This window comes from Amblyomma americanum, chromosome 10 (genome assembly GCF_052857255.1).
Source record: "Amblyomma americanum isolate KBUSLIRL-KWMA chromosome 10, ASM5285725v1, whole genome shotgun sequence".
NCBI classification, from domain to species: Eukaryota; Metazoa; Arthropoda; class Arachnida; order Ixodida; family Ixodidae; genus Amblyomma; species Amblyomma americanum.
The window spans coordinates 41491242-41517191 of NC_135506.1; the positions used below are offsets into that span (position 1 = coordinate 41491242).

Genomic DNA, 25950 nt, shown 5'->3' on the forward strand with positions numbered 1-25950 from the left:
TTTAAAAGGTCGAGGGAAGCCACGGCTGCCAACTTCTGCTAAACACGTGCGGCGAATACTAGCGCGGTATCATTCCGAGAAGCCTGCAGGTTCATGCAAAGGCTTTTTCCCGCCCGATTTCAGTTTTGTATAATTTATTTGTTTGCTCACTCACCCTAACCAAGATTTAGATCATAAACGAAAATAGCTTCTCGCCGTGCACCGGTTATAACAGTCCGAGATTTAGCTAACGCTGTCAGTGCTTTACGCAAACTAGGAAAAAACGTAGCAACGGCACAGCCGTCGCCAGCCCAGGCTGCGGGACAAGCAATTGTAGCGGGAGCAGCAGCAGCACTGTCACAAACGGCAGCTGATGGACCAGTGCCATAAAAGTCGGGCAGTTTTTCGGAATGGCTTCGTCAACGGTCGACGACAGACTCCTGCGCCGGTTATAGCCGCCAACAGTGCGATATTATGCGAACTAGGCTGTCCTCTTGCTCGTTACAACCGCCTCACTCTTCTCTTTCAGCCTCCTCTCATCTAACGTGCCTCCATTTCGCCTCAAACACCCCTACCGCAAGTCATGTCGAAAGCTTAGAGAAGCAACCACGGCAGCTGTCTTGCACGTGACTAAGTTGACACCGTTATCATGCAAGGCAAAGGATTACGTAGGAAGAGTAAAGCTAAAAGATAGACGGGTGAGGGACGAGGAAAAGCGAAGGAGAGGGGATAAGACCGAGTTGCGGAAATCTTGCATCACGAGCTCGAAACAAGAGGAGACTTCTTTGCCGGACGCAATATTGACATTTGTGCGCAGATTTCTCCTACCTGCTTCGTTCTTACTGTGCCAGCGTTGCCCAAAACCCTTTGCACATTACCCCCGCAAGCGAAATAGTGTACATGTGAGAAAATTTTGTGTTGTGAACACACCACTGTGTTCGTCTTTTCCGCGCTTCCTTCTGTGTGTCTTCTTCGGCCTGGAGCCGTTCCGCTGTAATTCTTTATGTCCCAACTACAGTACAAACTATTCAAACAAATAACACTTCTGAAGTATATTTCGTTGCACAAAATGTGAGACTAAATATGTGATACGCAGCTAATACATGAAAAAAAAACTAACTTTAATTTCATTTTCTTTCATTTCCTGTATATCGATCATCGATTGCAAGAGTTTCGGCTTTACAATACAGAGGTAAAGAGTACAAAACGGTTACAAATGCATTGGGCTTGAATGCCAGTCTTGAAAAGAAGGTCAGATTTCTATCTATTGCGCTTTCTTGAATGTACCAGGGTTGCATAGACAAACCGTTGCGTTAGTCAGTTCCAAAACTTGACATTTCCGAAGCTTAATGCATGCAGTGCATGATGTGAAAAAGCCACTTAAAAGAAGCTGACCGGCCGTCTTGCTGAAGTATAACCCATTTTCGGATGGTAGACTATTTTGAAGAAACGCATACAGCGAGCCAGGACTTGTGGGTGCTTCTAGCTTTGCCCGTAGAGTTTCGAAACTAGTGCGCATGGGCAGAATTGTAGCTGATTTTCAAGCTCAACTAATGCGTAGACTGTACCCGTCCCTAACGCAAACAATGCTGAGACCGTGTGCCAGTTTTCACAATAGTTACTGAATGTCAAACGCTGACAAATTTATAAGCGACAAAGGAAGCAGCATGTGAGAACATTCCGAAAATAGTACAGCCTTATTCATTAAATCCAAAAACCTGCTACATGGCTGGCATTCGATTTGATTGTCCTCTTGTAGTTGCTGGTAAGCACTAAAAGCTCATGGGGTGCCGAGCGTCATTGGGTTAGAGCCCAGTGCCCTCCGCATCATAGGTGGTTGGCCAAGCACCTGTTCTGTTTCTTTTGTTTTCTTTGCCCAATGGAAAATGGAAATGCTGTTAACTGAAGCAAACCGACACTGTACGCATCGTTGTCGTAATGACGCAGCGTCCTGAATCCAACCCCTACGCATTCGTTAATCCTCTCATTTAGATTTTTTTTCTGCTGCCCCTTTAAAAAGAGTTCGACTGCCGCAAATCAATAATAATAATAATTATTTTTTTGGGGGGGAAGGAAATGGCGCAGTATCTGTCTCGTATATCGTCGGACACCTGAAACAGCTGCAAATCAACCTGCAAGCTTCCACGGCAGCATAGGCGAGTACAATTCTATCATTCAAATCTGCTAGGTCCTGACAACTATGTCGAAAAAATCAGTTTAGAAATGTTTACCCAGCGCTACAAGATAAGGACAACAAGAAAGAAGAGCGTGTTGTCGGGCAAGTTGGCTTTGCATGATATAGAAGAAGTTAGCGCAAAACTTAGACGAAGACAGAGAAGAAACACACAAGACGACAGACGAGCGCTCGTCTGTCGTCTTGTGTGTTTCTTCTCTGTCTTCGTCTAAGTTTTGCGCTAACTTCTTCTATATCAGACAACAAGAAAACACATACCACAAGACATACCACAGGTTTTCTTGGTGTCCTCGTCTAGTAGCGCTGGGTCCACATTTTTAAGCAATGAACCAACTAGCTCAGACCAGAAACCTCATTTAGCGCATCAGAAATGTTAATCTGAGGGAGTCGTTTCTTGCTACAAGAACACAACATTGATACGCTTTCAGAGTCTAGAAAAGCCGACGCGGTGGCTCAGTGTTTATGGTGCTCAGATACTGACCTGAAAGACGCTGGTTCGATCCCAGCCACGACGGTTCCATTTCGATGGAGGCGAAATGCTTCAGGGGAAAAGCTTTTAAGTGAAAACTTCACTACGCTAGATAAAATCTATTTTGCCTTGCTTCGCCAGTTGAATTTCAAGTAAGCCAGAGGTCAAGTGAGGCTATTGGCTTTACCATATGTGGTGCATCCTGATGCCGCACTACTTGAACTTTGACTTTTTGATTCGCCGGTAGGGGCCGGTAGGGGCCGGTAGAATCGTCACGTGACAATCTAATGATGTCGCGTGATGGAAACTACTGCTGTTAGTGTCTGTTGACCAGGGTGGGCGCGCTGCCTATCCAGTGCGCGAAGGCACTCAACGTTACTGACGCCAAGCCGCATCTACTTCCCCGACATACCACAGCTTTGCCTCTCTAAACAGGTAAAGTGGTAGTTAAATCTCAACTAAAAATAAAAGGACGCAACTGAACCATATAATGCTTTCGCATGAGTAAATCGGCCAACGGAGCCGTCCTTAGCGTGTTTTGCTACAGGAAGCGATCATAATGATTAGAAAGTGATGAGATTCCTGTCGAGATTAAAACAAGGAATCACTATTGCGGCGAAAGCCTTACTTGCCTCACGAGTGCGTCGGAAGTGTCCGCCTCACCTGTCATTCAAAATATGTCATCAAAACTACAACGAATAAAATAAAAATGAATCAGAATAAAAACAAAAACACACAAAAAATGAAAACAAAAAATAAATATAAAATAAAATAGATAAAGAAATAGCATAAAAATAAAAATAACGAAAACAAAAATCCAAAAAATAACCATGGAAAAAATTGCTGTTGGTATAGCTCTGGTTGAACCTTGTAAAAAGCGAAAAGCTACATCTCCCTGGCTACGTTTGTGGTCGAGCGGCTGGCGGTTTTCATAGATTGTCATACGGACACGTTAAAGATCCCCAGGTGGTCGAAATTATTCCGGAGCGCTCCACTACGGCACCTCTTCTTCCTTTCTTCTTTCACTCCCTCCTTTATCCCTTCCCTTACGGCGCGGTCCAGGTGTCCAACGATATATGAGACAGATACTGCGCCATTTCCTTTCCCGCCCAAAAAAACAAATTATTATTATTCATACGGACACACACACAGTAGTGCGAATTTTTTAACTTCGTTAAACATATCGCTTTCTTCGAAATGACATTAAAGGCGTTCACACAAGTCACTATATATTTAATATAACCTCGCTGTATTATTATTGCTGTATTATTACTCTTTATATGCGGACTGACTGACTAATGTTTCTGAAAGGAAGAAGGAAAAGGAAAGTGCACGGGCCTGCCTACTGGCTCAAGCCGAGCCACGCTCGCTGCCGCGTGCTGAAAGTAGGAGGGGCAAATGATAGGAGAGTAAAGAGTGAAAGAAAAGGCGCGCCGCGCTAATAGTCCCCGGGCCGATCCCGGAGGCAGTGCAATACCGGACCGACCCGTGCCAGAGTGCTGCAAGCCAAGCACTCAGCCATATTCCAAAAATAAGTTTAATATCTTAGGTCCAAGGACCCACTGCAGATATTAAATCAGCTATCAGATACACATATTAAAGGCGCTCACACAAGCCACTATATATTTAATATAGCTTCTGTTGTATACGGAGATATGGAACCAAACCTGGTTCCAAACGACGCGCAAAAGATGCAGACAATTTCAGAAAGCCAGATTGAAAAAGAAATTGGTTTTGGGGGAAAGGAAATGGCGCAATGTGAGACAGGCGTCATTTCCTTTTCTTAAAACTAACTTTCATTTTCCTTCGCTTACGGCGTCGTTCGGGTGTACATCGAGATTTGTGAAACAGGCATAATTTCCTTTCCTTAAAACCAATTTTAATTTCATTTTCCTTCCCTTACGGGCGCGGTTCGGGTGTCCACCGAGATATGTATGAGAGGCGTCATTTGATTGTTTGACCTCTACCTTCATTAAAGGTGAAACTTGCGGCCCCGGTGAACTCTAGCTACATTCAAGGTCAAACATGCGGCCCCGCTGACTGCTCGAAAAGCTGGCGTAGTGAAGCTTTTCTCTTCAAAAAGTTAAAAATACAACGCATACTGCCGCCGTTTAAAAAACCCGCGTTCTAGAAAGTTCCATGCTTTCGCATTCCTGCACGTAAGCAGACTTAAGGGCCCCCAGAAAGTTTTTTTCCAGCGAGAGCTGCACTGTGCTAGTCAGCGGCATATTTCGGGTAAGCTTCACTTGTTACCACTGCGCATGAGCAACTAGTTGCACCCAGCCACAGATGTTCCTGCTTTGATTGCGTTCAGCACGCTGTATAGGCAACGCGCCAGCCATGTCACCCTGGCAGGTCAGGTGGCAGTTAAATTAATGGTTGATCGCAAGAGGTTGGCCAACCAATGAACACTGCGGCCTGTTGCTGCAGTGCCGCGTGCAACACAACGTTGTCAGGGCTAACGCATGCAACCCATATCTGTGTCTCACCACCTCCACGTAACTCAAAGCGTGATTGAGGTGACCACTGCCCCATGGAGCCAGTTATCGCGGATTAGCTGAGCTAATTCACGTTCATTTTTAGGGATCAGTAATATATGCCATGTTCGCAATGGTTGCTTCGACTCTTGGAACCGAAAATTGTGTAACGCATTCGAAAATGCTGTAACCTACCGCACACCACAAGGGACAACCAGAGAGAGAGAGAGAGAAGTTGTTGCCAGGAAGAAAGAAAAGGAAAGTGCACAGGCCTGCCCAATGACTAAAGCCGAGCCACAATCGCTACCACGTGCAGATAGTAGGAGAGTTAAAAGATGGGATAAAAGACAGGATAATAAAGACGCGCGGTATAAAGACCCAGCCCGATCCCGGAGGCAGTGCAATACCGGGCCAACCGGTGGCGGAAGTGAAGCAACCTTCAAACTCTCCGCCACAATTCCAAAAATAAGTCCAACTGGACCCGTAACAGATACTCTATGGGGTCCGGCATTCAATGAAGCCCAGAAAGCTATCATAATGAGAGCATGCAGCTGGCGCAGCCATGCTGTTTATGATCCTCAAGTATTTCTAATAGAAAAAAGAGAATACTCACTTTTGCAAACAATGCCACTGTACTCATCTAGCTGCCTTAAATTGTTTATCGTATTTTGAACATTTCTTAAGAATAAAGCGCGAAAGAACATGCGTTACTATTCTTCTAATTAGCGCTTGTTTCCCCGAAATGAAAAGCTTTGAAACTAAAGACACGCCACGGTGGCTTGGGAGTTAAAGCGCTCAGCCACACACGGCCATGGTGGTGGTGAAAAGCATTTATTTAAATCTATAGAGAGGTGCTCGGGGAGAGGCCCTACAGTGGGTATCGTCCCTTACAATACAAGGCGGAGTCCCTCACTCCGGGACCCAGTTGGTCCTGACCGCTGCGCAGGTCCGCCGAACCAAGGCTGCCGAACCAGGGAAACGCAGACGGCACCGGTGTGCTGTGGCTGTGGAAAAAGACTTTTGAAGCGAACTGCTTCACTACGCCAGCCTTTCGAGCCGTCAGCGTATCCGCAAGTTTGACTTTGAATGTAGCTAGAGGTCTGCTGCTGCTGTTGCTGATAGCAAGAAAAGGAAAGTGCACGGGCCTGGCTCATGCCGAGCCACGCTCGCTGCCGCGTGCTGAAAGTAGGAGAGTTAAAGGGTAGGAGAGCAAAGATAGAAAGAAAAGGCGCGCTCTAACATGCCCCTGGGCGATCCCGAAGGCAGTGCAATAGCGGGCCGACCCGTGCCAGAGTGCTTCCAAGCCGAGCACTCCGCCATATTCCAAAAAAAGGTTTAATATTTTGGGTCCAAGGACCCGCAGCAGATATAGTCAGGTATCAGACATCCGAGGTCAGAGAGAGAGAGAGAGGGCGCTAGAGGTCAAACAAGGAAATCAAGTGCAACGGGCGAAACAGGTGGCCATCTCCACTGGGGTCCTGGACAAATGACTTCACTCACTATTTTTGCTCACAAATAGTTTTATTCATTCACTCAGTGAGCCACATCGTCAGGTCCAGGTGTCAGTGCTCGTTAAAGAGCCTCAGGTGGTCCTAAATATTCCGCAAAATTGGTTTTTGGGGAAGGAAATGGAGCAGTATCTGTCTCATATCGGCGGACACCTGAACCGCGCCGTAACGTAAGGGATAAAGGATGGAGTGAAAGAAAAAAGGAAGAAAGAGGTGCCGTAGTGGAGGGCGCCGGAATAATTTCGACCACCTGAGGATCTTTAACATGCACTGACATCCCACAGCACACGGGCGCCTTAGCGTTTTGCCTCCATAAAAACGCAGCCGCCGCGGTAGGGCTCGAACGCGGGTACTCCGGATGAGTAGCCGAGCCCCCTAACCTTTGATCCACCGCGGCGGGTCGACGTGAAAAAATTCCCCCGATTTCCCACAGAGATTATAGGAAGAGAGGAATTGATCGGGGTAGCGGGCGTTAAGGAGAATGGGGTAGAGGTCAATTCGTGTCTGGAGTCGGCGCCAGTGGGAGGCCTGGGTTAAGGTTAGGGAGATAGCCAGCTTTGCGTAAACGCCAGCTTTGCGTAAAGCAAACGCTCCCGAGATGGCGGAGGAGGTCCAACTCGGGCCCGGAGAGTGAGACCTCGAGTGAGGTAGTGGACATTTCTAAATGTGGGAGGTCCGTGTACTGTGTCACGTCAGTGCACGTTAAAGCACCCCAGGTGGTCGAAATTATCCGGAGCCCTCGATTACGGCGTCCCTCATAGGCTGAGTCGCTCTGTGATGTTACACTATACACTAATATCCAAACCACTGTCAGGGAAAGAAAAAAATGAAGCAAAACATTCCAGCACTGTCAATAGTGAAAAAACGCGTTACCTCCCCTTGGCTGTAGAGCAATTAACCCGCGTGTTCCATGTGTAACCAGCGAACCGAGTCGCTTATACATGACACGTACATTGCTAAAAAACAAGACTACAGTAAAGAACTCCCTCAGAACTTTGCGAAAGTTGCCACGCTAAATATTCATAACGCTGCTAATCATTATCCGGCAGTGCGCATTGGCAAACAGCAGAAAAAAGAGATGAAATGAACATCACAATTCACGAAAACGTAGAAAGTATGAGCAGTCGCATCCATCTGCCCCTTCTACCTTTTTTCTCACCCACGAGATAGTAATCAAACCGCCTCGTGTGATCAATGTTCCAAGCGGTGCTCGCAAAAGCGTGAGAACGTGCTGCTCACCATCAACAGAATGAAAAGTCTGCACACAAGGCAATTAAGGACACAGAAATTCGAGAAACGATTAATGCAGCAGAAAGAGAGGGACGTGGAAAATTAAAAGAGCACGTAAAAAAAATAAAGAGTGCATAATGCATCGTTACGGCTTCCAACCCTGGCGAAAGCGACAGCATGCATGGTCTGTCGCTTCAAGCGTGGTACCCCCCGAAACCTCTAGTGTGATTGTATTCTTTTGCGGGTACATGCTACTGGGCATACTCTCCCTCTCTCTTTGCTTTCCTCCGCAGCTGCACTCGTGTTGGACAAGCGGCGGTGCTTAAACGCTCTTATCCCCGCAGGGCGACACGGCCGCAGCAACCGAGACCGCCATCACCTACCCAATGCTTTTTGTCTTTCACGCTTTCGCACTATCTCGTTCGTTCTCTCCCTTTATTGCTTTCCTCTACCTTTTTTTCTCGTTTTCTCACGTGGTCTCTCTTCCGACCACGCCACACACACTGTTGCCCACTGTTGTCGACCACTATCGGTCGAAATCTTGGCCGCACAGACCCTCCTGTGCTTTCGGTTAGTCGAGTCGCAGTGCATAGCGTACGAGGTCACGCTTGGGCTGCTTTCCCGACCGACTACGGTGGTTGGTCCGGCGGTCGGCGTTGTGTGCGCGTGATGGTGGTAGTGGCCCTGGTCGGTCGTTAATGATTCAGCCCGCAGTTAACCGCCCGGTGCTGGCCAACCTGGCCGGCTTGCATGGGTGGCGGCGCGAGGGATGTTTAGTGCACCAGGGTCGGGCGCGTAGACAGGTAGTAACATGCGACCGACGAGTGCGGTGTGTGTGCCCTCGCAATCAGCGGGTCCACTTTTTGTTGATTGGACATCTTCTTCGCTCGTAGGTGTAACAAACCTCGCCAGGATATCTGCGTTGTCACGAAACTATTAAAAGAACAAGATAACGCCCAAATAGTAAAAGAAAGTTAAGCTAAACAAAAAAAAATTTCACCGACAGGCGCTAAAGGCGATGATGGAGAGAAAGGTAGGCAGGGCACAGAGCTTTTGGTGCCTACTGGTTTAGTTATCGAAAGGGAAGGAAAGCGATTGTTGTTGTTGTTGTTGTGTTTTATGGCGCATAGGCAGCTAGGAAAGCGATTGAAAAGCGGAAGATGAAATGCGGAATACTTTAGTTACACATAAAGTACAAAGAGGGAGACACGACGTTTGTCAGTGATACATACGGTGGAGATAAAAAGCTGTAAACGTAGTAGGCAAGCGGCTTTATTGTCACACGGACGTCTATGACTAACAACTTTCGGAAGAAATATATAGGAAGAAATATTGCGTGTTCGTTAATTTCAACGCTCTCTCAATAGATGACATCTCAGATGCGGCGGTTACGCTCCTAAAGAATCGCAATGATCATAATTTAAAAACTTTAGGCACTGCCTGAGGTCAGAATACAGGTTAGAGCAGGAACCAGTCATTTTCTAGATGTCTGCGTTTTTTTTGCGCTTCATGTTCGTCTGATTTGCTTTAATATGCAACGCTTTAAATTATCTAAACTGCCCTAAACTGAAAGTGTGCCAAAAGTCGTGCAATGGATCATCACAGCATTAGTCACACTTCAAACCATAACAATGCAAACCCGCACATAACGCTGCCAGTAGGACAGCTTGACAAGCGCGCAAACCAGCCACTGGTTTTCCCCTGAGTACAATATATATATATATATATATATATATATATATATATATATATATATAAGGAGCAGGATTTCGTTGATAGCTTTATTAAAATGCAGTACATATATAATGGCAAGCGTATTGCAGGCCGAGAGACACGACATGAGAGAATTACACACGGATTGATCAAATGTTTTGTTTTTTAAGCCATGAAAAAGTCAGACATATTGTCACGCCTCGAAAGAGATGTTCGTCACCGCCTACATCAGCCTGACTGCGGCAACTGTAAGGCAAATGCTTCTCCCATGTCTCTCCAATTAACCTTGTCCTTTGACAGCTACAGCCACCGTATCTCCACAGACTTCTTAAACTCATCCGTCCACCTAACTTTCGGCCCATCCTTGCTTCGCTCGCCTTCTCTTGGAATCCACTCCGTCACCCTTAATGGCCAGCGGTTATCTTGCCTTCGCACTACTTGATGATGATGATGCCCTGCCCATGCCCATTTCTTCCTCTTCGTTGCGACTAAGAATTTATTGACTCGCCTATGTTCTCTGAACCACTCTGGCCACTTCCGGTCTCTTAACCTTAGACCTATCATTTTTCTTTTCATAGTTCGCTGCAATATTCTTGACTTAAGCCCTTGCTTAACTTAAGCTGTTGTTATCTTAATTTGAGCTAAAAGACTTTGCAATGTTTTAAATGTATTATGTTCACGTTGATTATTTCACTGTGTTTGCTATCAAATATTTGCCGAAGATTGTTCCATACACTTGTATGCCGAAAAATGCAGTGCAATCTTGGTCAGGTTTGAGAAGGTACCAGCGAAACGTGTGCACGTCACACTAGAGCCCGCATCTGCAAAAGCGAACCCGCTTATCTGGAAGCCCCGAGTGGTCACATTGTGCAACACGTTTGGAACAACACGGGCGCGCTTGAAGACCTCTTAGTGGGTTGTAAGGATAAGAACACCTGCCGACAGGCTTATACGCGTTGCTGGCGTAGTTTTCCACCGCCAGCAGAACATTGCGACAAGCACGAGCACGACCGGCATAGTACAAGCAGGCACCTTTATCTGGAATCGATGGTAGACGAGGGATACACTCTATCCTCGCATTTAATTCCGTCGAGCAAAGAAGGGCGTTTATTCGCTGGTCGTTTCGACACCTGGCAGGCAAACAGATACGGGCTCTCGAAGAGAGTGATGGCAAGGCGTTCTTTTTTGTATTTAATGCCGCGTTTCGCGGACGGTGAATTCTGTGTGAAAAACACTTCAGTCGCCGCTTTCAGCGCTGCGGTTCAGTCTTTGCGAAAGGCCGCGTCACGGGTTGTTTACGCAAGCTTGTCCGTTACCGATGTGCAACAGCGGCGAGCCTGTTGCAACGACGTGTGTTTGGACTGCAGTGGGAAAGAAAGCGCCTTGGATGAAAAGCTTTAAGGCTGCAGGGAAATGATCGGGCTGTTTCTCAGTGGGGCGTATACCGTGCCACTCATGAGGAAAACAATGAAAAGAAGACGAAAAGAAATAAATAAAAAGAAGCAAAAAGTGAGGCACAAAAGTGACATTGGCATAGACATGCATAGACAAAAGGAAAAGTAAACAGGATAGAAACGCCGGGGCTAATTAGGAAATTGACGTCAAATGACAGGGAACCTTTTTAATTGATGCCAGAACAAAAAAAACGGAAGGTGGTAACGACTGTAAATCTCATGGGATTAAGAACACAACTGCAAGCCCCATACGCCACAGGTATGAATGCCATGGTATTAGAAAACAGGACAAAAGTAGGTCAAAATCAGCGACAGCCAGCTATACCTAAACTTATATGCTATTTTCGCATAAAGCTAGCCTTCGGGTTCAAATCGATAACAATCGCGCTTTGTAGTGAGAATCTTAGAACATGTAAGATTACGAAAGCTGAAGCACTGACTGTTCTTCGAGCTGGCAGCGTTTCTGCTTACTTGTATAATTCGTCATTCTGACGTTCAACTTGGGTATGTCAGGGTTTATGTTTTAAGCGAACCGAACTCAATGTGATTTTCGACATTTCCAGACGGCAGATGTCAACGTGCGCAGAGCCAGGGTTCTGTAATATCTGCTTTTCAAATTTAAACACTAAATAATTCGGCGAACCTACCTGAACGCATTTCGAATTCGAAACCCGTTTCTGCTGCTCTTATGCCTTCAGGCAGGACACGCAAATCAGCAGATTTATGTCGATGCGACTCTAGACTAGGCAGAACACTTCGGCCAGAAACAAGAATTGAGTTGTGAGCAAAAGCGGAACTGCACGGAAAGCCTCTCGCCGCTTCAGTAAAGAACGCGAGAGGGAGAGGGACCGAACAACGCTTGAGTCGTGACCGGGTAAATACGCGCAAGCTATTTCTGTCAGCGAGTTGCCCAGCGCAGCTGATGAATGGCAGTCACGCGCACTCTTCTGTGTGAGACTCGACCACTCGTAGCACTTACGTTCGCTCCCTAACGTGCACCTCAGAGGTTTCTGTTAGCCACTTAGACCACTGACCCCGGCGAACGGACAGCTTAAGTGGCCGATAGACGTGCACTTCAAGTCGCAGTTCAATTGAGTGAGAAAGTGCCCAAGCATAATGAGCTATGAAAAAAAAATGCAGTACGGAAATAGAAACTCGCCGTAGAGAAAGCCCACCAGTGTCATTGCTTTCAGGGCGGGAATGTACATATTATTTAGCCCGCAAAAACAGCTCGCAGTTGGAAGGTGGTAGTGTTTTATTCAATCACATTTCCCAGTGATATTAAAGATAAGTAGCCGCCCTGTATACATGTGCGACCACCTCGGTGTCTTCACGCTCTGATCAACTGATGAGATTTTCATGACCTCAGTATACGATTTCAGAGAATGTGTGTATTTTAAACAAAACAACATATACTACCGCGCAGAAAAGAAATTTTTTTTCAGCTTTCACACATCACGTTAGAGACGTCACATGACACAAGTAGCACAATAGATCAGTGCCTTTGTATCGCCAGTTGGAGGATTGAATACAGAGCTCTAAGGATTCAACTTGTGCATGCATATATAGAAAGGAAGTCTTGTCGCGTGGCCCCGATTAATGCGTGGCCTGGAAGAGTCGCTGCAGCGTTGAGAATGTTTTGATCTGCGCAGAATGGACGCCCATTAGGCAATCTGTGCAGTTCCAGGTCGTGAGCGCTTGAGTGTGCAGGCGAAGGGATGTTGGCACGGGTGCCCCTGGCAGAACGTCTTGGTCCGCCACATATCTTTCATTCAATTTGTGAGGTTGTTACGATGTCGATTCGGCTGCAGTGCGTATGAATTTTACCTCAGCTCCCACTGAAGATCCAGTCACATTAGTGAACATGCACTCTACATGCGCTTCATTACACTGTGCATATTCACTTCGATTGCAGTCCACTACAACTTCCACTGGCGTGTTACGAGTACTCATCACGCATGTGGGGCTAAAGGCTATTTCTGATAAATGGAATCAAAGAACAGCTTACAGCGTGGGACGTTTGCTGACAGGAAGTGAAAGTACGGATAGCAAATAATGTAAAAGCGGCCGCCCTACGTTCCAAGATGTGTGGGCGGAATGGCGTAAAATACAGAAGCCTCTCAGAAATAAATATACCAGCGTCGTAAAACAGAAAAGAATTGCATGCGGCAACATTCAGAGTAACGTCGAACGAACAGCATTAAAGGAAGGGGAAGAAGTATACAAATACACGAAAACCAAATGGATAGATTACTATTTTCGCCTCAAACAAACGAAAAAAAAACTACAAAAATAAACGAGATTCACGAAACATCCTAATGAACGCGGAGCGAAAGTTCGCAACACAAAAAACAAAAAGTAAAGGTTTTTCCTCCACAACAGAGAAATGCACTGGAAAATCTAAGCAACGAACTAGGAGGGAGGTTAATAAACAGGGCAAAACAGTGGAGGTGTACGGCGGAGAGGAAGCGGGAAGTAAAGACAAATGAAAAGGAGTGAGAGAGAGAAAAGAAAACGAAGTGCAGAGAAGACGACAAAGGAAGTCGAATTCCAGCACGGGTGAGCCAGCGAAATGGTACACGACAAAGAGGTGGGAGCCAGGAGGGTGAGACCAGCCTAAACCTGGTACAGTATACACGGGTCTCGCACGGCACGAATCGAGGGACAAACTTACAAGAGAAGAAGCTAAGAAAAGGAATGGGAAGTAAGGGATGGATGTTCTCAGGCCCCTATTGCAACTAGGAATCGCAGAAAAAAACATTAAAAAAGAGACCGCTTAAGAAAGAAGACATATACCGAAAACAGGAGGGAGGCAATATAAAAACGGGCCAGCTGAGACGGGTGGCGTAAGAAGTGGGATGTGGAGAGGGAGAAATGTCGAGACAGAAAACGTGTACGGAGGCGGAAGACGCAAAGCCTGGGTGATACAGTTCGGAGTTCCCAGAGGAGTTTTAGCAGTACATATATTTGGGGAACCCAGTGCATGCGAGGTGGTTGCGCGAGAAGCAACGTCTGTCGCATCCGATATTCGGTTCCATCGCGCTCCTTGGCTGGAGCTACGCCTTCCTCCTCACCGTCTGCAGTAACTGCCGGGTCGCTTCGAGTCGCGCTCAGGCTTTGGAAACCGGGGCACGTGCCGCCATCTAGGTCTACGGCACGGCCACTAATCTCTCCTCTCATCCCTGTTTGCCTCATTCTTTCCCTATTCTTATTTCGTTTTCCCCAACCTTTTTTAAGAACGCTTCCCTACAGGAGCTTCCTGAAACCATGCTTGGCGATGCACAAGAGTTGCAGGCGCAGGCAACCTTGACAAAAGGGAGCACGTAGTTCCAGGCAAACGAGCTGCTCAGTTCAGTTCGAAGATGGGCGAACGAGTTGTACGCCTAATACATGGCAGTACATAACGACGAGGTCTTCTCGTAATACTTCAAATATGTGCTTAGGCAGATCAGAATTTATGAATGTGTATACGCATACAGACGAATAACTTTTGATTTTATTTGATTTGATAAGGGGGCTTCGATATCAATTCCAGCCCAGATACAGAACGCTCACGCACTGCTCATTTCACAACAGGAGCTAACCGCCTATCATTTTCATCCATTGCAACTGATAGATTACGGTCATGCGTAGATATATCTCTCCGCATTTAGTTAAAATATTTTTGCTGCGTAGGAACTTTGATGAACATGGGGATAGCAGCGAAAAAAAATCGTGACAGAAGATTATGTCTTGAAATGCAGCTTGTTAGTGTTCTCTTAAACGTACTGACCCATCATTATTGGGTGCTATGTGTGCGTAGGCATATGACATCTGCTTTCGCCTGCATTGCTGCTACTGCCTTTAAATTGAGGTCAGAAGGAATGAAGTTACCATTTTCCCCCTTGAATTCACCATAAAAGGGTGTTTTGTGGATATATTCAACTATGACACCGAACGTAACACCAACCACAATATTCGGGAAATAGTTTACGATCTATCCGGTAGCCAGGTATGGCAAAATATTTTCAGCCACACTTGATAACAACATGAGACAACATATAATAGTCGGAATGACACGCTAGTTTAACTAAGACAGTTATTTCTGCCTCGGCGACGAAGTTTCTACACACAGGCTATATATTTCATTTTTATTGCTGCGATGCTGCGGCGCATCAGGCTAAGGCTTCATCAAAAGTTGAAAATAGTTCTGATTTATGTTGAACAGTCGGGATTCGGGTTAACCAGCAGAACTTAAATGGATGACTCCACAAAAGTAAGACCAGTTGGAACGCTGGCATCTATCTGGCAGCTTAAATCAACTTTTTCTGGACTCCATTTTTACTTGACTATTTTGACTATTTTTGACTATTTTTTTCCCTGGTTTAAGCATCGTTTCCGCGTGTCGCATAAAGTTTTATCTTAAAATTTAGCCTTCCAACTTCGTCCACCTTCTTGACTTTTCTCCAGCACTGGAGTCCACGTGCCATGATTCCTTTCATTCGTCGCAGTTCTGAGCCAGAAACGCGCCTTTTTTTGTGCGCTCTTCCGGCCCTCATTTCGCCGCTTTTCAAACTTGGCTGCAGCTAAACCAACAATATTGCTTCGACTCACGGCGCGGGGCTTCCTAATCAGGGTAGCTGCATTGGCATTCAGACGACCTGCGGTGGGTCCCTTTCGGTCCGGTATTCCTTCAGCTTCACGGTACGGCTTCCACGATATTTGGTGGCTGCGCATAAGCAAATCTAAACGCAAAATAAGTGAAAACAAGATCTCACTAGCAGGCCTTCACTATGCGCAAATGCTGACTCCATGCGTAGACCGGGAAGCATGATATGCGAATAAAACGCCAACTGACGCATCTAAGGACGTTAACTAGGACTTTACAGGCGTTCTTAGCATATATGACAGCGAAGAAATTATCCAGAAAAATAGAGACATGTCAAATGCGCTAGTCACATAATAAAGCGAAGAGTGCAATGTATGAATGAAGAACCTTCTAAACGACTTCTTGGTGGTTTTATCGCTAACGAGCATCACGTAAAGTAAGCGGTAAAACAAAGCGAAAACATTAATAGCCCTCTGAAATAGAACCGGTGCTATTAAGTCGCTGGACAAGAGAAAAGTGAGTTTTTACGCCGCATTTTTTTTTCTGGAACCTGGAATCCGCACTGCCAGACCACGTAATGACTTTTTTGATTAGAAATTTGTAACTCAGTATTATGAAAGGTGTTTTGGTAGCAGTGGAGAAAGGGATGGCGTGTATTAAACCTTGTATTAAAATTTATTACGGTAAAACATTTCAGCCAGACGGGATAACAGCTACGCTTATACTTTATGCGCACCTCGGCATGAGGCGACTATGCACATGACCCAAGTTTTGCTCGCGGTGTCTGGCCTGTTTAAACGGCATAATAATACATCGAAATGTTCACTTGTAGGTCATGACCTATCGTGAACTCTTCAGCCGGCCTGGGTTATAACTCCACCGAGCTGTTCGAAAAAAGAACGCTCTGGCTTTAGCTTTGCTGACACTTGATATGCACTGCAGCCTTTGCAACATGGCGCCTTCTCGGCGTGGGCTGGCGCTGGCGATAAGCGGTGAAGGTTGACGCGATTCACTATGCTCAATGCCCATAATTTTCTTCCTCCACGCCTATATTGATACATTTAGCATAGCGCGCACCGATTCACTGCTGATCCCGTGATGTGCCGCGCAAGTGCGCATGTGCAGATCGTTGTGAGGACGCCTGTTGGCGCCCCCTTCAAGTCAACAGAGCAACAGCCTCCGGCGGAGGGACCAATCAGCGCCTGCGCAGTGGTGGGGCACATTACGCGGCAGGCAGTAGCGATAGCGCTACGCGCAATGCTTAAAGTATCTATTAACACCAGAAAATATCTCTCGATTCGACCAGCATAATTCGAATTTACCTAATTCAATGTTTATACTGGATGCTCGCAGAGAAGCCGCAGAAAGATATCTCAATCTCAACGATGAGTGTTTGTTGTACAGAACAATCAGCGCATCATGTGGCATATGTGATGAGTATTTGCCTTGTTTACTTCCCATGCACAAAGAAAAAAGGAAAGCAGCGTGTTTTTTTCAATCAACAAGAAGAAATACGAGCCCATGCCAGATGCACGCGTTAGACAAGGGAACGGCCCGTGGAAACACCTTTTTCATGCTAGAGCGATCCTTTGGAGCCGCCGTGAAGGCCGGGGCCCCAGGCTGTGTAGGCGCCGTACAGCGCGCTTCCGCTGTGCATAAGTCCCCGTCGTTCCAACGACGACACATTGCCTCGGATCGCCTCGTTGGGCGCCTTCCGCTGTGGAGTCAATTGCGCGTGCGCTGCTGGGACGACCTCCGCAGGCATGCGTCGGGCTCGTAACTCATTCCGCGAAACTCATTTTGCAGGGAACAAGCGGCCGTTTGAAAGCGCTACCCAACGATGCGACAGTTTCTTTCACATTGCCTCCTTTCTTTCCAAACGTTTCCGTACATCTCGTGGCCTCCTATCTCATATTGAGGCATATTTGGCCCCTTGTTTTGAAGTACGTTAATAACACGTTCTTGAGATGTGATTGTTCTTCGTGGTAAAGACTTGCGAGATGCCTGACGACCACACGGCGTTTGCTGCATATCAGGAACAATATAGGTTCACGAAGGTGCCGATCATTGTAGTGAACCCAATGTGATAGAAAACGACCGGTTCTTCTGTGCATTTAGCGCGAGAAGTTGGTTGCTCGTGTAACTAGTGGGACGGTACGAGTGGTCAGGTTTCGCCACGGATAAACACAAACGTTTAGCTTACTGTGTCACATTCAGAGGGGTCTCTAAGAAACTACTCATCTCTTCTTTTCACATGCCTGGTGCACTAAAACAACGTATTGGCTTAGCAAGCGGAGAGTTCCCAGAACATCTGTTGAGATGCACAAAGCTGCACTGAACTGCCTTTGCGTCATCATTGGCAATCCAACGCTCAAGAGACACGATGGAGATTATTTATATCAGCCCTTCCAAAGATCGTATGCCGTGCTGCAACATTACCATGTGCACAGCACGGAAAAAGAATAACTAAGCTGACTTCCGAGCCTCTGACCAATGCTGTAGGTACTGGAGGCGGATGCTTAAGTCGTTCATTGAAAGAGAGCCCGCCGAAAGAGTGCATGTAGTTTGACTAGCGGATGTTCCACATTCTTCCAACGCGACACAAGTCTGCGAGCCTAACTTTCCAGTCATCAGTATATTTTAGGCCGCGAGTGACGTCAACCTTGTAGTGATAAGGAACGATCCCTGATGAACCGTAAAGGCCGTTGTATGAGTATGTTGTACTAAACACTGAAACTTTGCTACATGAAGAAATATGTAATGTGTTGTGACAGTATCAAAAAAAGATGAGTGCTCATCCGTAGCAAATTTCTGTCCAATATCACTGATATCTTTAAAGCTTACCGACCACTTTATAACCAATTACGTAACTACCTTTCCTTTTGACAGAAACAGTCTGTCTCTATGTCAAAAAGGATTTAGAGAGAGCTTTATGCCCGTCACTCAATCAATATTGCAGTTTCTAGTGTCCTTGATATTATGAGCAGGTGAAGGCACATTGAAGTTATTTATGTCAATTTTAAGAAAGTGTTTCACCTTGTTTCATACCCAAACCAATGCGTAAATTGGAATCTGTTGGGCTTCCCTCTTTCAGAAATAACTAGATTTCTGCTTACTTTACTCATCGCACGAAATTGTTCACATTGAGCGTGACTGTTGATGTTACCTCCCCGTTAGCTCTGTTGTGCCGCAGATAAGTGTGCTGACACCGCTGCTGTGTTTTGTCTGCATAAATGACATTGTCGATGTAATTATTGAAGCATTGCAAATTGGGCTCTCTGTCGATTATTGTCCTTTGTGTAATTAAATCAGTAGTGCGATGATCAAGTTATTCTAAACTAAAACATTCATGGCTAGTGTCGCCGATGGGAGCTGAAACCTAGCTAACTGGGATAAAACAGCGCTTACGCAACTGACGAATAAAAGGAATAGCCTGTCATATATATATATATATATATATATATATATATATATATATATATATATATATATATATATATATATATATATATATATATATATATATATATATATATATATAACCTTTCACACCACTCACTTAATATCTAGACTATACTATAACCAGTAATCTTCAGTAGACACAAATTAAAAGGTGCCCTTCCTAGTGCAAATTCTTAGCCAACACATCCATCACCAGCCCTTAACATCAGTACTCATATATTGCCTGGGGTCGTTGCAAGAAACGTAACTTCGAGGCATTTAAAATCATCCAGGGTAAATATGTTTCAATCATGTTTAACCAATATAGTTCTACTGACTCTCGAGCCTGCTTGATGGCACAAGACAACATAGAGACAGAAAAATTAAGATTGCAGTTTCTTTTCTTACCGGAAAAAAAAAACTCTCCATGAGCCCTCATCCATTCATGAACCCCATCACAACATGACTAACAAGAGATCGCTGCACGATAATAAGGCTAATACAACGCACATGCACAAGGACGACGGAAGAAGAGACGAGACAGTGTTGACTAGACATCGTTGCACAGAATTACAAACAGCATACAACGCTGCAATCAAGTATTTTGGAATACTCAATTTTTCCGCCTACAATACCTGAATAAAATGAGCTCTCCCTTGAGGTAGCGAACAGTCTCAGTGCAAATAACAAGGTTGTTCATTGACAGTAGCTATGTTATCGTTTCTCTTTGCTTGCTGTATGCTTGTGCTGATATCTTTGTTTTCTACGATATTGTAAGGTGTGTTTCCTATCATGTATTTCTGCCCCTGCTGCCAGAACCAATTTTAGGGTTAACAGTACATCGTAACTAAATTCAACCTTGAGTGCAGTAGTACGTGATGCCCTGTGAAACCGTGCTTGGTGGGTTGCCACTACAGTGATATACACGCGACTGTTTCGGTTCATTCCATTTTACACTGGCATTTTTAACAGCTTCCATTCCTATAATATTTCCGGCGAGGTATTCAAATAAGCACCACAATATGGTAGCACTTTTTATGTTTGAATAACTTTTCCAATCCATTGTTTTATTTTTTCAACTCGCTGAGTGACCATAAGAGCAACAATTCCTCATTCGGGCTTTTTCCCAATTGCACAAAGAACAGCTCGCTTCCTCTACCGCGCTTCCTCTTTCGCGCAGGCACATTATCCTGTAAAGTAACGACTCAAATGAGAAAGCTCCAAGTACTACAATGTGCAAACCTGTAGGAAGCAGAATTCAATAGGACCCTTGGAAATAAAAACGTCTAGGAAGCAATCATCATAATACCGATGCCTTGTGGCAGTCTCAGCGGTGCTATCGGCGCGCAATAGCCATACAGCAAAATAGAAATAAAAATCTCGTCCTTCAATCCTCTCAGCGAAAACAGTTCCCCTAAGCTTAACAAAGAAACAGGCGTATCGTGCGCAACGCCAGTATAAAGTGAAGGTGCTGCTCTCTCCTTTGCAAGAAGAGCATTCTGTGCTCTTGATTTGAAAGTGATTAAGTCTCCTTCGCTTTCTTCAGCCACGGACATCAAACAATCGAAGTAATGGCTATATGTGCTATACTGAGTGTCCCATACAAAAGATTGAGAGATTCCGATCCAGGTGACATGGCTCCGATTTAGTTTAGACCATATGATGTGCTTTATCAAGAATCTAAATCTCATTACGAGACGTTTTCAGAGATCCCGTGCATGCAGACGATAACATATGGCCGCAGTTTGTTAGAGACGAAATGCGAAAACGTACGTTTACTCAAATTTCGCTTTAAAGTACCACAGGTGGCACAAATTATCCTAGAGGCCTCCAATAAATGGCGCGCCCTAAAGGCCAAGGTGTTAGTTCATCAAGAAAACGTTGCTAACACTGCGCGCTTAGGACGCAATTTTTTTCCTGCCCACTATAAAGCGTTCACGTCATGTCGTTCCAAAACAAAAATGCGACGGTCGCATGCACAAAAGCGCCTCTACCCGAAGCACAGGGCTGCGTAAGGAAAATCTCGAAAGCCAATCGCACCTATTTCCGAACTTTTTTGCCGGCCGGACGCTTCAAAAATCAACACTAGTAGCAGCTTGTTTGGGCGATGAATCTACCAGATCGCTTTCGAAACGAAGAACACGCACTGGCTAGGATGCCTGCTGCTCTTCCCAGGTGTTTATGGACCCTGGAAAAAGAAGACTTATCTGTTTACAACCCCACTGGTCAAGTCGAAGACCGCCGCAAGCGCCACGCGCAGCGGGAGTTGTTTCGGGTCGGCCAGCCCAGGTGGGACTCGCCGAGCGGAACGGCTCTGGCGCCGGTCTCGCTGTAAACACGCGGGAATTAGCCGTGCCGCGAGCGAGCATAAACGCGCGGATAACGGGCGCTCGACGCCGGTGGCTTGACTGCAGAGCTCTGCCTTCGTGTTCTTCTCGTGTGCTTTTTTTTTTTTGGTTAAGACTGCGACAGCTTATTAAGTATAACGCCGTTGTGTGCGTATTGCTTAAGTGGCCTGCGTATTCTCGACGGCTTGTCACTGTGTGTAGTGACAGCAAAGAACATAAATGCAAATGACCTCTAATCGGAGCTTGTTCGGGACGTTTGCACAGACAGCGTAATAGCAGCCTGGTTTGTTCACAAGTAGGAATCGTTGACAACGCAAATGACTCTGTACATTCGAGAGCAAATGAGACCTATAGGACTCTTAAATCTTGAGGTCCGGACATATACACTCAACAATATTTCTGCCACTTCAATTTTGTTCAGAACCCTTTGCAGAAGCAATGTCGACGACACACTTGATTAAAAAGGCGCAACGGATAGAATTGTTGACAACACAGCCACAGTGACAAGTGAAGAAAATAAAGAGAAAAAGACTCGTTGCACATGTATTTCATCAGTAGCTCTTCTTGGCAATAGTATAGACGGACCAAGCTTGAATAAGCATTCTTTAGCTTTCAGCCCGTCCTTGAATAGCAAGCATCAGAAAACGAAAGAAAACTTCTTCATATTCATTACCGGAGCATAATCTACGCGCACGTGCCACACCAATTATGGCATTCAGAGGTGACAGCGGCACGAAATGAGTGCATTTATTAATTCATTTTCTTTTGCATTCTATGTTTATCGACGCTTGTCAACATTAGTACTGATAACATCAACATTTCGAGAAAATTTTCCAGTATACTTCTCTTCTCGCGACTAATAATCACCGCCTTCAGAGTTTAGGCACTAATAAAGATTCTCCCAGTTTGGCACTTTGCTGAGAGCACCCGTTTCCTTTTTGCACAGGAAGGCTAGTAGCAAAGCGCAAAAGATGTTTGGATTGATCTTATATCCAGGCACTACAGGGTTGCACCACGAATAGAAGCCTCCGCGATTATTTAAGTTTTTTTTTGAAGCTTATCAGCGCGTAACCCGCTCTAGGTATTCTGTCCGACCCCCTCTCAGTAACTGTTGGTTCAGTTGCGTTTACGTCTGCCTGCAAGAGCGCTCTCTGAGCAATCATCCAATCTTGTTGGACTGTGTTTGGAATATTACTGCAGTAGACCCGCTCATTGTTCATGGCACGGACTCATTAGACGAACGAAGGTTATCTCTGTAATTGAGCCGATTTAGAATTAGCGTATCCAGTCGCACACGTTTACACAAACAAAAAATTGTCAACCGTTTCCGCCATAAACAAAAACGATATCTGCCAGTCTAGTTATAACGTTCTGAAAAGAAAAGTTTGCGTAGAAACCAAAAACGGGAAACCAAAAGTCTCCAACAAACTAAAACAGTAAACATTTTGTCACGCTGTGTCTTCCTGAGCTTGCTTTGCGTTTTCCTCACCTTTCAAAGCTTTTCATTCGAAATAGGCCCTGTTCGAAATGTTTCCCTGTTTTTCAAGGTTTAAAACTTCCGTTTTACGGTGGTAAGCCTCCATTTCTTCCTTTTGTGACACGTGTACTGCGGATACCTACTATATAAAGCTTATTCAACCAGTGTAATCTGTCCTAAAAACTGGAACGAGCAAAGTTCCTGTCAGGTTCTATTAGCCGCTAACCTCCCTCCCCGAAGGCAGCGGCCTTGAAAAGAAAAAAAAAAAACATTCAGTGGATCGCACTGTTCCCACTACTATACACGTAGGCGCCCGGTCGTGAATAACATATACAGAAGACATAAGCCGGAAATGTAAGCAAACAAAGCGCAGAAAAGAAAGGGAAAAAGCAAACCGAAAAAATGATTCCTCATGGTTCGAGTTTCCTCACCGGGCCTGGCGAGACGCATCATCCTTAGGATGTCTCGCCGTGGAGGAATCGAGGACAGCTGGGGTTGAGCTTGATTCGTGAGGTCCCTCTCAGACCTTCTGAGGTGCAGGTGGTCGACGGAATGACTGTGCGACGGTAGCAGTAACCCTATTGAAGTAACGGCGGAAACGGACCCCGTGTAGCCTTTCTGCAGACTAGTGTTTGCTGCCAACCATATTCTTTGTATACATGACCATTAATAGCTACTAAAGTCGATGAACCTGACTCCACTCAAAATCGATGCATCTTGAATGCTTAGTACCCGGAAGTGCAAATTAAAAGGAATAATACGGCATTGCGACCCAACAAGTATCCAGTTCAACGTTCAATAGTGAAATCCAAAGCAGTAAGGATGCTTATCTATTAGAGCAGTACACGAAGGTATAGCACTGTTTTCTCTGCGAATTTTTCATTAAGGATAAGCGCATTCACCTGGTTTGTCGTCCGGAAATGCAGGCTAAATATAGCCGTATTTTCCCCCTAGAGGTAATTGAATGACTGAATATTCAAAACTAACGCCATCACCCAGTTTGGCTTGTAATAATGCAGAGTAAAAATAACACTGTTTTCACGCAGAAATAAATAAATTAAATGTGCACGCGAGTTTTGTTCGGCTGAACTCCACAAGTGCCTCTTACATTACACAGCAGGCGAGGAACTTATGGCTGAAATCGGCGGCATCCGAGTTTTTCCCCACTACAGGTATATTTGACGACGCAGTTAACTCTGTCTTCTCAAGTCAAGCAAAGCGTACCGACTGAAATTTCTGAAAAATATTGTGCATAAGTTATGACCAGCGGAATTATTCCGTCTGCTGGGCTAGCACATGTTCTTGCCGGCGTGACGTCTTAAAAGTAGTACCCAGCATATTGTTAAGAAGTTTGACCGCTAACTCAGAATGATAAATATCTTAAACGACGTCTAAAGAGTCAATACGCTTGTAGAAAAGGATTTATTGCTGAAAATTTAAGATCATCTGGTTCGACATGACTCGAAGTGCGTCTTGAGCCTTGACAGCTCAAACAAGCTGTTCGCGCCGTCACTGAAGCCACGCAAAAATTTCAGGTAACGTAAAAGTACGGATAGAGAGAAAAAGTACGTCTCGTGGGAGGTCGATGATCGTAACTCGTTTGATAACTGTGACAGAATCACGATGACCATCACGGGAGGCAGAACTGTGTGCCTTCTGCTTACGAAAAAAAATGAGAAAAAAAATCTAAGCCAGTGGCTCTATGACGCTCGTTCGTACAAAAGAACCGCTTACCTCTTCTGGCTAGTGCGTTCTGGCACAGCAGCAACATCCCGACGATCCGAAACGTCGCCGTAAATCCAAACTGTTCACGTCGCACGTACGAAGAGGAATCCATCGCGGCACACATCGGAAGAGGGGGTGGTGATAGATGAACGGGAGGAAGTCTGAATTTTTCGTCGTCCGAGCAGGAGTCAGAACCAATATCACTTCACTAGCAGCAAACTGCGGCTGAAACAGTTCCACATCGTTAACCGAAATACTGAACCGCGCAATAAACCAAGCCTCTTTCGTCGTTGAACAGCAGGCAGACAGAAGCAGAGTCCCTCTTCCAAGGTACGCGCACAATTTTCTTCTCAGATGCTGCGATGGCTTGAGATAACAAAAGTTCTTTTAGTGATTCCTCGAGGTGTCTTCGAGGCTCTTCAGCAGAGTTTTGCAGCACGAAGTGTGTACGCGTTGGGCGCGTACGTCAGATATAAGCTGACCATTATGGCTGGTTGCCACCAAGCAGACGACAACTGGACGCGACAACAGCGACGTAGGCAGCAAAAAAGACAGCTTGAGAAGTAGGTTGCTTTCGCTTGTTGCAATGTTGGGGCTCAGCCGCAATCCAGTAACGACGCAATAGAATGAGATAATAACGGTAACAAATAAAACAAAAATGCAATCCGTAGCCAATCCAGGAGACGACAGCAGTTAAGACGACGACGCCGGAACACGAGACGCGATAACTATTTTGTGCGCGAGCGATATTTAAAAGTATAACGGTGCTGGAGAAAATATCTTTCCGCCGTTCCAGCGTTGTTTTTCTGCCGGCAGCACGAATTCTTTAGACGGCAGTAGCGGTGCTGGAGGTAACGATTAGGAAGAGGACACACAAGCACACAAGGGCGATAGCGAGTGAGAGTGCGTGCCTCAGAGCGTGGCCGAACGGTTGGGACGAGCTCGCACCGAAGAACAACGCGACTGCGCCGCACGAGAGCCGAATGCACTCTCCCGAGTTCGCTGGGCGAGCTTTCCGAGGTTGAACGCGACTTGCGCGAAGGCGAGGGTTCCACCGAGGAGCTCCCTCGGGGCGCATGCGCACATCGACCCCTCCGCTACGAGCGCTGGACGGATGAATCAAGAACGGTGGGGAGAGAGCCTCTGCGCCTCGGCAAGGGGGTTATTGCGAGAATGGCAATAACCAAAATAAAAAAGGAAGGGGTTATAAAAACTCGAGGTAAACCGGTGTGCTCTTGCACCAAAGAGCCACGGCGCAAAACAAATTGTATAGATGAATGAAAGAAACGTAGGAAGCCGATTTAAACAAAAGCAGTACGCATCCCCGAACGAGAATGTACCTAGTCA

The 25950-nt window shown here is 45.7% G+C and overlaps 1 protein-coding gene and 1 pseudogene across 1 annotated transcript in view; both read right to left on the reverse strand.

The window, feature by feature from the left end:
• LOC144106558 (uncharacterized) overlaps positions 1-25591 on the reverse strand; it is a 232500-nt gene extending 206909 nt beyond the window's left edge. Inside the window, exon 1 of the mRNA XM_077639404.1 lies at positions 24613-25591. Coding sequence (XP_077495530.1) covers positions 24613-24727 — 115 coding nt within the window. The 5' untranslated portion in view covers positions 24728-25591. The remainder of the gene's footprint in view (positions 1-24612) is intronic.
• On the reverse strand, positions 4086-4266 carry LOC144108920 (U2 spliceosomal RNA; annotated as a pseudogene).
• Positions 25592-25950: the final 359 nt, after the last annotated feature.